Source organism: Corvus kubaryi, unplaced genomic scaffold (assembly GCF_017639235.1).
Source record: "Corvus kubaryi isolate FWS band 111438036 unplaced genomic scaffold, C.kubaryi_AGA036_p1.0 77, whole genome shotgun sequence".
In the NCBI taxonomy this organism is placed as follows: domain Eukaryota; kingdom Metazoa; phylum Chordata; class Aves; order Passeriformes; family Corvidae; genus Corvus; species Corvus kubaryi.
In genome coordinates, this window is record NW_024582064.1 from 1,574,421 (window position 1) to 1,589,132 (window position 14,712).

At 37.6% G+C, this 14,712-nt stretch overlaps 1 protein-coding gene across 1 annotated transcript in view; it reads right to left on the reverse strand.

The window, feature by feature from the left end:
* Positions 1–2,908: 2,908 nt before the first annotated feature.
* NAA15 (N-alpha-acetyltransferase 15, NatA auxiliary subunit) overlaps positions 2,909–14,712 on the reverse strand; it is a 36,536-nt gene continuing 24,732 nt past the window's right edge. Inside the window, exons 13-20 of the mRNA XM_042051898.1 lie at positions 14,359–14,487; positions 11,705–11,918; positions 10,690–10,883; positions 8,482–8,590; positions 8,025–8,123; positions 7,179–7,322; positions 6,636–6,733; positions 2,909–4,369 (exon numbers count right to left, since the gene is read on the reverse strand). Coding sequence (XP_041907832.1) covers positions 4,169–4,369; positions 6,636–6,733; positions 7,179–7,322; positions 8,025–8,123; positions 8,482–8,590; positions 10,690–10,883; positions 11,705–11,918; positions 14,359–14,487 — 1,188 coding nt within the window. The 3' untranslated portion in view covers positions 2,909–4,168. The remainder of the gene's footprint in view (positions 4,370–6,635; positions 6,734–7,178; positions 7,323–8,024; positions 8,124–8,481; positions 8,591–10,689; positions 10,884–11,704; positions 11,919–14,358; positions 14,488–14,712) is intronic.

Here is a 14,712-nt window from a genome sequence, read left to right on the forward strand (position 1 = left end):
GTTGCTCCTTGCCATTCCCACTGCTGGCTGTATGCTCCTGGAAAGTGTCTCTGCCCAACACAGCCATTAAAATTAGTGTTTGTAGACTGCAGCTTTAATTTCCAGGAAATATCATGACAGCATAGCCACAGGTTTTGCCCTTTGCTCCTCACCTCATCCCAGAACAGATGATAACTGAAAGGCTCCTGGAAGCAAGAGCCTTTCCCCATGCTCAGCAACCACTTTCCTCCAACTGGAACTTGACCTCTAATTAACTTATAGATGGCTCAATCAATTACTGATACAACTGTCTACTTACACTACATTTGCACCGTTTTCCTTCACAGGACCCCAAAACACTGTGTTATCACACAAGCGTAACTCTGACTTCCACATAGTTCAAGCTTTTTACATTACAGTAATAGCATTTTTAAAGCAAAATTCCTTAGGGGAAAAGATTTCAAAGCTAGTTAGGTACTCTGTACAGAACACTTAGAAAAACAGTTAAAGTAATCACAAAAAGGGAAAAATAAATTTTTTATCTGGGTCTATTGAGGTGGATTATGGTATCAAGTGGTCTTGTTGGCATTAGTAGCACATGTTCAAAGCAGAACTGTGGCAACAGCATGTGAGCGCTGCAGGAATGATGGCACCATTGCTCCAACCCCCAAAGACATCACATTAGACAGAGATCTTAAGTTTTATTACTTATCTTGCTCACGTGATACTGAAATTGTATTTGCCCCTCTGGCTCCTGAGGCCTGATCTCACTCTGCCCTCATGGGTGTTTTCTTTCAGGGAAAATACAATTCAATCTGAGTTGCTACACCAACTTCCAGGGTCTACTGTTATGGTTGCAGCACCTCCAGATCTGGCAAATCCAAATGCTAAAGGAAGATTTAACAGGCTTATCATAAACACCTCATCTGGCCCTAGAGAGCTCCCTGGGAAACTTGGAATTTGCTCCCCATGCTAGGGGAAAACCTGGGTGACAAACTTCCTTCTGTGTTCTGGCTGACATAGCATGTATCAGGACAAGCCTGCCCCCTATGAACATGCAAATATTAAGACCTCTACTGAAAAAAAAAAAAAGTTGAATATAGAAGCTTTTAAGGCATTTAATATGCAAAGAAATTAGTTACTGAATAGGTAGGTTTGTGGCCATTTTACCTGCCTGTTCACACATGTGCATGCTCTGGTCTCCACACGGACAAAGCGAGTACCTCATCCACCATCACACAGAAAACCACAACTTTCAGTTCCCTACAATTCAAGCCCACATCTGACTGGCATTGCTTCATGCAATGCGCATTTGCACCATCTTCTCTTATCTAGGCAAATTTGTTGTCTGAACATTTTTGTCCCCAGGAAAGATACCCATATCATGTGTCATAACCAGTGGCTCCACTGATGGTGAAATCCTCCTTCTCTACTGAAAATCATGAAGAATCAAACCACATTGTGTCATGCCAATACTTTAGGTCACTCTGACCACCAATCCCTGTTCACCTGCTTTGGCAGCCAAGCACCGGTGATTACAATTTTGGATCTCAGCACACAAAGGAAAGCTTCCATTGCAGCACAGCACTCTGTGCTATCACTTCACAAGACTCATTGCACTGGATTTCGACTTCATTTCCAGCTCTTAAAAGCTCTTCCTCAGAAGTCAGCCTTGCATCTAACAGAAGAGAGAAAGGAATAACGATTTCTTTACCAATTAAAGAACCTCAGACTTCAGGCAAACTCTTGGCTTAGTTTCCTGTCCTGGGTTTGCAGTCTTCTGGTAGCGGATGAGTAACCACTTTAATCCAAAAGCACCATCTCTGAAGCAGTATGGATGCTTTTCAGCAAGGCTATGAAGTGTCTTTAGGGAAATCACAACAGATGTATAGATGGAGACTTCTGGAAGGCCCACTGAAGCACCCTTTTCCCCATTTGCACAATAAAAGATAACAAGTAACTTCCTGCTTTTAGTTTGTCCATTTCAATGCAAAAACAGGCAGTGAAAATGTAAAGGAAATAATTCCATTTATAGGCAGCACCCCAAAAAACCAGTATTTGGGAAAAAAATAATTTGCTTGATGCAATTAACAATCTGTTACGAGTGAGCACTCATCTGCCTCCAGCTTAAGCATTAGAAGCCAAGAAATGGGCAGCAATACTCAAGAGGCAAGGACAAAAGCTTGCAGCTTCTGTAGGCAAGACTGAACCATCTCCAGGAGTTGCAGAAGACATGCAGTCCAAGTATCTCAGGCCACAGAAACAACTGACATCAAGACATCAATACCAGAGTCAGTATTCTAGTCCCTAAAAGCCCAGCAGGTTATATATACACATACTGCAAATGTACACAAGGATAGGCTAACCATGAAAAGAAAGTGGAGGTGAAGACACAGTAAACAAAAGCCTGTTGTTCTGACAGTTAGAAAACTACAAACCCCAGTAAGTCTTCCAGGATTTCTTAACTGTACATGTCAATCACTGAATTCCATTATGTGGAAGAGGAAGGCTGTGTATCCACACAACAGGTACTCTGTAACTGAACTCCTGCAGCAAAGAAGGCACTCACTTTGTAAGCTGTAGTTTATTTCTGCTCTGTTTTATATGATGAGCCTACAAAAGAAAACATTTGAGCACTTATCTATATTATTAACACAGTAGACTTGTAGACTGAAGCTTGACTTGGAAAACAAAATTCAGCCTAACACTGGTGGAACTTAAAAGCCAAGTAGCAAAGCGTTGTGTTATAGGACTTCCCAGACATTCAGTATTTACATATAATGCATTTGCACTTTATACTCAATGATCACCCATCAGCAGTGACATTGTTAGCATGACTGGACAGCACAGTAAGTCAACCCTGAGCTGCACTCCAGCAAACCCCTTCACTGTCAAAGTACAACATAGATTGGTTTAAATATTCACACAGTTGTTTTTCAAAACATTTTATTGCATTATATTTGGTACCTTATGTTTGACAAAGGAAATTACATCTGTAACTGCAGGAATAAGAAGCTGGTCTGTTATTGAAAAAAAATCTTGGGCCCCTTAAAAGTTACAAAGTCTTGGGCTTGCCTGAAACAACTGAGCAAGAAATATATTCTTAGAAATGTAGGGCTTCAAGTATTACAAACCTGTGACACTGTGGAAAAGTTCCAGAGGTATCTAAACTGCAGCACTTTATTTTTTGTTTTTCTGCATAACATTAACAAGGCCTGCTGAGGTTTTTAATCTGTTAGTCTCTTGATCAGTCAAAATGGTAGTCAGGAATTTTCCTCTTTGCAACTTCAAGCCATGGTATGTTCTCATTTTGTTTTCACTCTATGTGAAAAATGCATGCGATCTTTCTAATTGGTGCCACATCACAGTGCATAATTTTATTTGGTTCTTGCATTACAGTTTTAAAAAGTTTGGCCAACATACGCCGATAGGTTCATCTCAAGAACAGCAATGTTGATTCTCCCCTCCCCACCCCAAGTTTAATTCCAAGAAAGACCATTTCTAACTGGTTCCTTCAGGTAAAAACTGTGGTGCAAGAACACCAAACTGATCGTGTACAGTGAATTTCAGAGACACAACAAGCTTATTGAACACACTATGTTTCTTAATTCTGGTTGATATCCGTATGTCCAAGCATCCCCAACATAACACGTATGTTGCAGGTTTCTCTGTATATTCTGATTCACATTGCATACTTCCTATGGACACAATCATCCCCCGTATCAAAATCAGTCAGATGCTAAAGCCCCATCAACTCTTTGTGCTCAGTGAAAGAATCCAGTGCTAAAACAGCAGTTTTGCTGTCTGAGATAACAGTAATCTCACAAGACAAATTTAAAGTTAATATTTCTGCCACACACCTGCTCTGAAGGCTACACACCTCCAGGTCTCATATAAATTAGTTTAAAAACATGGGTGGGTAGGTGAGGAGAAGGTTTGTTTATTTTTTTCCTTTTTTTCAATTTTAGCAGCTTTTAATTTTTAAGAAACCAAACAACCTATAACCAGTAATATGTTAGATATTTTATATATATACTTTGTCAGCAGGATAAAAAGAAGTAAAACTATTTGAAGGCAACAGGCTTTTTTCCTTCTGTTCTTTGTCTAAGTTAGAACAATTCAGCAGGTGCGTGACAAAAATATTATACACCAGATATGGTCCAACGTCATTTTTTTCCAATAAAGTTGTTCATATTTCATTGGCCAGTTCTTCAGGTTCTGCAGAACTATCTCCATTAACTGTGATCTTCATATCATCTTCATATCCAGGGGGCATGAAAGCCAAAGCATAAGGGAAAAGCTTATGACAATTTGCTCTGTAAGTTTCAGATGCTTCTTTACAGTCTCCAAGGCTACCATCACATAAAGCTTCTAATACCTCCATACAAGTCTAATTAAAGAGAAAAATAAAGAAAGTGTTATCGTTTTTTAAATGTTCAGCTGAACACTTGAAAACCAATGCTACAAAGAAAAACTTCTATTGTTTCCAGGTTTCAAACAGCAGTTTTGCTTTCTGAGATAAGAATAATCTCACAAGACAAATTTAAAGTTGTATTTCTGCCACAAATCTGCTCCAAGGGCCACACACCTCCTTTCAATATCAAATGACATTTTAACTAAACATAGCATGAAATACCAGTGTAGTCTGATTTGAAATAATGCAGTTTAAAAAGGGATCTAAAACACAGTTAGAAATCTTGACTGTAAAATGAAATACTAATTTGTCACTTGTTTCTTATTTTCGTAAAAAAAAATGTTATTCCTACTAGTTGGCAACCATTCTTGGGACACACTGACCATTTCAGCAATTCATAATATACCTTTCAATCGAATCAAATTACTCTGATATTACCACATTTTTTCAGATACATGCAGTTTCCTGTCCATTTTTGTTCATGATTTAGAAGAAGAAAAGGAGATTTCCTGTGGATTTTTTTCAGCTTGCATTCCAAACATGAGAAACCAACCTACTGAGCTCCACTAAAGCCTGGCAGCATTCACCCACCCGTGGCTGTGTGCAGGCATTATAAGCATAGCAAGGCAGTCTTTTCCTGCTCCTCTGACATTTAGTACAGTTTTTATTTCTTCTGTGTACTGGAATTAACTGCTCTGTCCTCCTGCTGGAGGGTTATGGAGTTCTCCTCAACAATCCCTTTTCCTAACATTTGCTCTTTGCAACACTGGCATCCACAGAAGGTCAAATATATCAGGTTTTATGCCTGCAGTGTGCTCCAAGACAGTTGGTCTTTACTAGAATGAAATGTAGTAAATTTGATCTCTTTCCACACAAAAATGCCTTTCAACAAACACCTAGACTCCTTCAGATTCTCCATTTTTAGGGCACTTTCAATTTCCCATCTAGAAGTTCAGTAGAAGTCCAACTCTTACTTTACGTTGGCACCAAAAATGCTTAAATTCAACATTTTTTCAGTTTTATCACAATGCAGTGTACAGGATGTTTATGCACTGCTGAGTTGGTAAAAGCTTCCTCTAGTCTTACCAAGTTTGCACCTCCAAAACAACCAAGCTTTTTTGGTTACACTTAATCTTTCCCCAGTCCTGTTCCCAGAATCCCACTCACAGGCAAAAACCAGCAAATAGAAGGCAAATAATTTTTGTTTTCTAAATCTCTTGATAATCTATATTAAGTTCTTTGAGACCACTCAAACAGTAAGAAAACCCGAACCCAAAAACCAACACCCAAACAAAGACAACTTTAAGAAAAATGCTAAATGGGTACTTAGAATATAAAAGACATGAGTTTCCATCCCATAACACAACAGCTAGAATAGAGAAAGGATCTGAATCTTTAACATCCTAAACAAGTCTATAAATCAAGACAAATTGTCCTTTACTGTCTCTTTTTCCCTGCTCTGTCTGGCCCAAAAATTCTGCTGTGAACTTAAAATCCATCACAATTAAAGTTCTGTTGAACCCACTATGTTTCATAAGAGATGTTTGGTGGAAAACTCCAATTTTTGTCCACAAAAGAGTAATTTTAAAGCAACATTTACCAATTTTACTTGCAATAGATCTAAAAAATTGAGCACACAGACTACTGTAAATTGCAAGTCAGAAGTGAAAAGTCTTCCCAGATGAAGGTGGGGGAGTGGTGAAAGGGGCATGGAGGCAGTGTCACAGGGAGATTATTTCATGACCACCAATGGAGCAAAGACTCAAAATTTGGTAAGCTTTTCACTTAACTACATGCTAAGGCAAAACTGTGCTTATGCAGCTTTTATTAAACCTACAGTAGCTCCCAGAGCTTGCAGAAAGTTGACTATGGAAAGCCTTCCCAGAGTCTGGGCCACTCCTTTTCTTGTGAACAGTTGCCTGGGTGGCAGCCAAAGCTCAGACAAACTACTACCTTTTCTTTCGCCTTGTGAATTCTCTCAAATTTAGTAAGTTTTCCATTACCTTTGGTAATATGGTTTCTGCTGCTGCTATTTTCATATTATCACAAAACTAAATTAATTTAAATGTGTAAAAACGGTATTAAATATTTCAGTTCAGATGAACCTGACACCCCTTTCTCTCACAACTCGACCTCTTTACCATAAGGTACAGCAATGATTTCAGCTTCCTCTTACCTCCCAATTTTGTTTAAAGCTTCCACAGATACAACAGAAGTTGTTTACAATTTATAAATATGTTACCTGAAGATTTCTGTTAATAAGGGATTCATCCAGGGTCATTGCCAGTTCCACTGCCCTTTTCTGACTGGAAGGATCTAAATAGTACATCATTTTGGCAGCTACAGGAGGAAAAACAAGATTCATCACCCAGTAGATGATGAAAACCATCTTATATACAAACACAAAATAGAGATAATATGAGGAGGAGGGGGGACTGAACTCTCCAGCAGTAATTCAAAATGGAACCAACTTGGAGCATAAAGCTTCACACCTAAGTAGGTAGAAGGGAAGTTCCAAACAAAGAATTAAAAAAACCATTCAGCCACATTAGAGACAACAGGGCAGAGAGGTCCCAACATTTGCATTTCAGCAGGACAAAGAGAAAATTGAAGAAAACCACTGACAACCTGGCAATCATGTTGTCAGAAAAACACAAATAGAGAAGAAAAGCACTCCTGAGTGAAAGAGTGATTGTTACATCACTGGGGCTGATACTGAGATACAATTGCCAGAGAAGCACAGGAAATGAAGAAGTAGGGCAAAACAAGGAGAAAAGCAAAATACCTGATAACCTATGTGGCAGTGAGTCATAGTTCCTTTTAAGGAAAGCTTCATTGAAGTTCTTTGGATTAGTTGCTCCAAAAAGCCGATTCATTTCTTGGTTTAGCACTGTTCTAACAGCATCAGGCAGATCCTTACTTTCAGATACTGTTGGAAAAAAAGTTGAGGTGAGCACACGTAATCACAATAAAATATGCTTTATGCATTTAATTTTTTTCATTTTTACATTATTAATATAATTGGAAAGTATCTCAAAGGAAGATATATGAAATTTGAAAAGGTAAATAGCGGATGCAGTTAGATGAAGCTCAACTGCGGCAGTTTTCTGATGCTTAGAAAAAGCCAAAGCTTTTTTACATTAATACACTCTTCCCCTTACTAATTAAAACCTATTAGGCTAAAAGGTTAATGTCATACAAGTCTGTTCTTAAATGTCTAGTCTGTAGTCCCCACAAGAAAGGGTGACCTTTGGGGCAGGGGAAGGGAGAGAATTCTTCCAACTTTTACCAATGACAGAATTCTAAGCCCTCTCCTTGCATGCTGACACAGGCTGTCAGCAGAAAAGCCACATTCCTCACTCTGCAGTTTCCATTTCTTCACTGCCTTCTTTTCTTTCAGGCGTCACATACTGGTCAGAGTCTTAAAAATTCTTAGCAATACTGGAATGACTCCTAAATTCAGCTGCAGTCATAATAACCATGCATAATTTTAGCATGAATCAGTTGGTTAAAAAGCTTTCTAATACATGCATTAAATATTTTGAATTAATTGTGCTAAAAATCAGTGACTGTAGGTTTGGCATCACCTGGCAGTGTGCACAGATGGAAGTCCTACCAAACAGATACATACCACTGCTAAAGAGATGAATCATACACTCGTGAAGCCAAGGATGACTAGAATCGATAGCAAAGGCTCTCTTCACAGACTGAAGCATCAGAAGGAACTTCTCTGGAAAAAAAAAAGTGTTGACAAATGTTCAAAAACTTGTGGTAGGAACTCACTGCATTGTGTTACAGGAGTATTTAGTGCTTGGAATTAGAATGATCAGAAGAATTTACAGCTGAGTGTACTGCAAAAGCTATTTTTAATAACATGCATCTATTAAACCAGTGAATTAAGTGGATAATCATCAAATGTTCAAACTTTGGTTTTCACACACTGCTCATGGCTGGAGTGTTGGTCCAGTGAAAAGTTGTGTTGTGACAGGGATGGGCTCCTCATACCTCATCAATAATTGCTGCTTAAGTTCCAATAAACACCTTTATGATTCACAAATTGCTTGCTTTCATTAAGTCTTCTCACCTACCTTTTCGAAAATAAATCTCAAAGGCAAAAAGATGAGTCTCTATTTTGTTCTTCACTAAATTCTTCAGGGGTGTTAAAAATTTAATGGCTTCTTCCAAAGGTGCTTCAACCTACAGATTCAAGGAAGTAACAAACAGCTAAGTCGAAATTCAAATCTAGTCACTACAACAACAAAAATCAGCTATTGCTGAGTCACATCAGAGGGTTACTCTCCTAAGGCAGTGCATAAGAACCTCTTCTGTTAACAAATTTTGCAACTTTCACTCAATATATAAACGCAGACTAAAAAGTCCAAAATATTTGCTTTTTGATGGCTACAAATCACATTTTGCTGTAGAGACACAAATCTTTTCCTTCTATCATACACCAGTAGTGAATACAACTGGACCTGAACCTGCATGGAAAAGGGCAGTGTGGCTGTCCACACCAACATATGCATGTGGGCCTGAGATGATGGTGTATGATTGATAAATGCCCATGACATTCTGCTTAGACAGGTTCCTGAAAGCTGCGAGGTAATGGTGACAGTCCCAGCCAAAATACCAACACCAAGTTGGAAGTAATTAGATATTGAAAATGGTCTCCTGATCTTAGCTAGTGTAATCCAGTAAATGGACAGCTTTCACACAAATTAATTCTGTGCAGGGGTTCGTTACAGACAGGTATCTTGCACATAGAGGTTTGGGATTACTCAAACAAGAACTGTCCGTTGTCCTTCATATTTTTTTTACGAAATTACTCTCTAAGAAGCAAATACAAATTTTGCTTTTGCCAATAACAATACAGCAATGTTGAAGTGATACACTTCTTTGCAAACTTGAGTTGAAGATCGCAATGGACACCTTCCTGCTAAACGTAACTACAGCACCTGTCATAAAACACTCGCATCACTTCTGTGTGTTGTTGATTTTACATACACACTGTGCACATCAACTATTTGTAACCTATAATAAAACCCCATTCCAAAGGTATGCCTTTAGTGCCAAAGCTACATACCCAAACAAATCCAGGGGCAGCTGTTTCAGGAAAACTATTTGCAAATAGTCAAAAACAGTCTTTCGGCACCAACTGCATTTGGAAGTGTCTATATCATGATTGTGATATTGAATTTGGAATTATATTATATTGACATCTATATATTAAAGACATAACTAGATTTGCCAAAGGAATGCATTATACAGCTGCAACTATTCCTTATAATCTTGGGAACTGGCTAGATTTTTCAGGGCTATCCCCATGACATCCCTCTACTACAGAACTCAATTTCAATACATGCTGTTGCATTTCAATCTTAGTTAGTTCTGCTTCTTGCAACCAGTGAACTAAACAATAGAAATACCAACAATATTCTTAATAACTAGTCAAGTTTAAGTCCCTTGTTTCTTGGCTACAGAATTAAGTTCACTGACTCAACTTTCAAATATCCCCTCAAGAACTCTCTTTTAATATGAAGTATGAATAGTATGAATATAGATCCAGAATACTGGGCCTATAAAGACTTGCAATCTATACTACTATTGCTATAAATGAATTTTTCCAGTCTCTATAATTTTCTTATCTTCCCCTCACTTTTTTTTTTTTTGTTTTCCTGCTCCTTACAGGTATAACTTCTGCTAAAAGAAAAGTCTTCTGGGTCACCTGCCCTTCTATATCTCTCTATAGTTCTTAATCCAGATCTCTAAATCCATCTCAGTCTAGTCTACTACTTACTACCACAGCTTCTTTATTCCTTTTCCCCCCATTCAAAACATATGCAAACAAATCCTATTAAAGCATTCAATGCTTCAGTGTTTCCTCTTTCACAGGCTGACTATGCAAACAAAAGAATATCAGGGGACCTAAGAGTGAATGATAATCACCTTCCACACAGGATAGAAAAGACTTCCACACGACCAACTAGAAATAGGGTATAATCAACAAGTTCATGCAGTAGACATGTGGAGATAATTCCATGCTACACCTGTAACAAATGTTTATGACTTCAATTACTGCCTTTGAGAACTAGGCACAAAAGCTGCGACTTCCACACTACTGACACTGTATCTAACAAACTAGCCCTAGAAAGGAATTGTTTTTAAAATGCTGCCTGTCAAGAGACACCATACCAAAAAAACCCCAGCAAGTTATTTGAATGGCTTTTGAGTTTTATGTGTGCTCACTACAACTTTTCTAGAAATTTCTAAGACTTTATTATTACATTAGTAAGCACCTTTGCCAGTTTTTCAGGGATAAGTTCCTCTTTCGGTCCTCCAATTTCTTCATCATCATCATCTTTCTTCTTTTTCTGGTTCCTCTGTTGCTTCTCCTTCTCAGCATTTTTCTTCTCCTCCTCCAGCTGTGCTTTCTTCTGGGCTCTTCTCTGCTTATTTCGTAGCTTCTTTAGCTCCTTGTCAGACATATTTGCTGTACACACACAAAGGACAAAACCACACAACACTGATGTCTAATATTAACAGCATCAAGCAGCTGTCAGACAACACCTTTTTAAAACCGTATCTACTAATGAGCAATGCTGTCATTACCTTTGTAAAAGCTTATTTACTATGGATAGATTATTTTATAGTCTATGCTGCCGCTTTGTAATTCACAAATTCCTTAATGGAATCAGAGGACAGGAATTAGAATAATACTATAATGAGATGAAAAATACTGAAACTTGACAAATTCCTCTTGAAGGATTCTTTCTTGAAGGAACCTCTATTCAGACCATTTGAGGTGCCCCAAGTCATAACCACTTAAGCTGCTCTCAAATCAGAGATGAGGGGGAAAAAATAAATAGATGATTTAAACATTATTTTTACATCAGAAGCAAGAGATGACAAAATTTAAGTTGTTACCTAGTGAAATTTCTGTACACTGATAAAAAGCTTAGAAAGAGCTACCCAAACACATCTGCTTCAGTCTGCTATTCCATGGACCAACCACAATGAGAGTTCATGTTTTCACTGCCATTCCATAACACAAATATTTGTAATGAAGAGTTACAACTCTCACTACAAACCCATCATTGTTTTATAATAACAACAATAAAAGCACACATTAGTTTAGCTTCCAGCAGAACATCTACTTTACCATGTAGTCCAAGCTGCAATTTGCCTACTTTGAGTTGTATAGAACTCTGGCTTTGGCTCCCACAGTTGACAACGATAATGAATGCCAGACCTTCCTAAAATATCCACTAATTAGTGAAACTGCATGAATAATAAATCCTGAGGGTTGAATACCTGTATCAGCCTCATGTTCTTTATTTTCATCTGTTAAGGGATTATCATGAAGTTTCAAATAGATCTCTATGGCAATCCGTGCTGCTTTGAAGTAGAAGGGATGTTGTCGAAGCACATCTTCTAGTTTTAACAAGTCCACGTAAGACCTAAGGGTGATCTTCCTCATACAGTAAGTGTGGAAGTCAAACTGGTCATCTGTGATTTCTACAAAATGCTAACACAATGTAACATAACATTATTTAGCAAGTATTAACAATGAGATACTGACCTGGACTTTCAAAATAATAACTTAGTAAAAGCTTACTGTTTGACAAATACAACCTACCTAATACAAACGTTAACAAAACCCTCCAAAACTAAACTCATGGTGAAAAGGACAGAAGGCATCTTAGCCCAGAACCAAAATACACCAATTTCACAGTCTCTTAAAAGTAGCTACCTCTGATAATTTGCAGTTTAGCAGACAAAGGTTTTATATTCATTGTATTTAAACAGCATTTGAGGAGTTTTTCTTCTCTGAACTGCTCTGGGTTTTTTTTCATTCAAAAGCATCATTTTAACTTCCACTAAATACTATGGCAATAAAGTCCACACTTACACCAGACATGATGTGAGAAAGTACTTTCTTTTGTTCAAGCTCTGCTTTCTGCACCATCTAATGTACCTTTGTTTTTGTTTGAGAAGCAGTGAAAAGTCATTCCCCTCTTGAACTTCTCCAAGTACTTATGATCTCATATAACTTTATCTTAAACTCAGCTTCATTTGTCAAAGATCAGGATAGAAGAGTAAGCACAACAAGCTAATTGCAGTCTCTTCCTCTGGAAGTTACCCCACAACAGTTGTTTTACTAGCACGTTTTTAAGAAGGTGTGACACTCAGATGTAAATAGTGTGCCAGATTGACATAATGGTAGAAAAGTACTACTTCTCGAGTTTTAATTCCTCATGTGTCCTTTTGACTGCTGCTCCACACCAGCACAGAAATTTTTGCAGCATTATCTACAATGGTTTCAGGATTCCTGAGCAGCAACAATTATTTTAAGACCTTTTTACTACTTATGCACAGGCAGGTAATTTGTCACTGACTACACTGTTGAACATTACGTTTCATGGGCATCTTAATCATTTAGTACTGAGACAGTGCAGTTGTTGTCCTTGCAATATTCAATCCGTTTCTGTGATCATTTATTGATGAAATAATGAAGATTCTAGAGATGCCTTAGTAATCTCCATGATAAAACTCCTTTTCTTGTAAAAGTTGATTATTTGCTCCTACACTGTTTTCCCAGCCATGAATCACCGATTAAATCCATGAGATCAACCTCCCTAATTTTCTGAGACAGTTTACATCCTTTATGGTGTGAAGTACGAGATAAAATGTGTTCCTGAAAAACAGAACACCTTTTATCAACTAGACTGTCCCCTTGGCATAACTGACCCCTATAAAAGATTTAAGAGGCACTGCTTTTTCTTACAAAAGCTTTGTTGATGGTTTTTGAATTCAACATATTTGCTTATTTATTTTTGAACTTTACTACACCTTCAATCAATTAATCCAACAAATTAATAAACAGTGACTTAAATCCTTAGAAATATTTTTTTGGGTGGCCTAAGTTATCACTTCATTTGCTGACCTCTTCTGGTACCCAAGACAATTTATAAGACTAACAGTTTCTTACGCAAAAGAATTTACACTAATTTATTTAAAGGATTTGTGCAAACAAAACATGGTCCTAGCAAATCACAAAATTATTTGGGTCGGAAGGGACCTTAAAGGTCATCTATTTCCAACCCTCTGCCACAGGCAGGGGCACCTTTCACTAGACCAGGTTACTTTGATAATTTTCTATCACTTTTTTCTAATCAGAGAAGATTCCAGAGCTGAGTCCTCCCTGCAGAAGAGCAGCAGTGCTGAAATCTCCTAATGCCTCTCTGTTTGCAAAGAGGCATAGCTTCCTACTTAGTTCTGCTCTTTCAGCACTTCTTTTACACCCTCAGCGGTCTGGTAGACTTTAATATGCTTTAAAAAACCAAACCCACATCTGCTTGTTTTTAAAGTCGTTCATCTAAATGTTGTTGTTTACCTCACTATGGATATCTGCATTTAATGTGCAAGTACTCCCCCCCTTTTAAATAAAACTTCTACTTTAAGAAGTCTTTATTTTTGCAACAGCTTCTTTTAAGCTGTAGCCTTTATTTTTTTAAGGAGAAGATAGTAAATATTTTTAGTAATTTTTTAAACATTTATTGTCTACCTCTAAAACAGTGCCTTAACAGTAACTGACATCTGTCCTTTACTTTAAGGATGGGCTTGTCAGCTCATCCACTTATTTTTGGACTTAAAGTACACATGCTCTTAGTTTGTACCTAAATATCCATTTCCTATGTACACTGCCAAAACTAAGACTATTTTTGACAGTATTCTGCTCTTGTCTGGATCTTCAAGTAACTTTATAAATTCTCTTCATAATATACAGTTTACAATGGCATTTTTAGGAAGAAATGGAACTATATAAACTTGCCAGTAACCAACATGAAATGAAATCTCTCCTGAAGCTACATGAAATGCACCCTTACTGCTCAGAAAAGTAACATATCAGCACAGTAAACTTAAACCAGTGTTTTCCAACCTAAGCAGTTGAGCTGAATACGTACTCTCTCAATTTCATGGCATTTCTTAAGTGCTTCTCCAAATTTGTTCATTGCCTTGTAGGCTTGAGCACATTCTGTCTGAAACCACATGCACTGCATTTCATTCAGGTTCTCTACTGCCGAGGTTCCTTCCTAAAATCAAAAACAGCATTATACAAAAAAATAAACCTCATTGGATTTGTCAGCTGCTATTTCTTTTATCTTTGCCTAATTAAAAGCATAAATAAAGCAAATGAATGCTAAATCTCAGAACTGGAGTCTAGAAAGCTGGAAATGCCACAGTTAAGATCAACTTGCTTTGTTCATTAATTAAAACAAATACAAAAATCTTTGTTACACCTATTGGAAGAGTCAGAA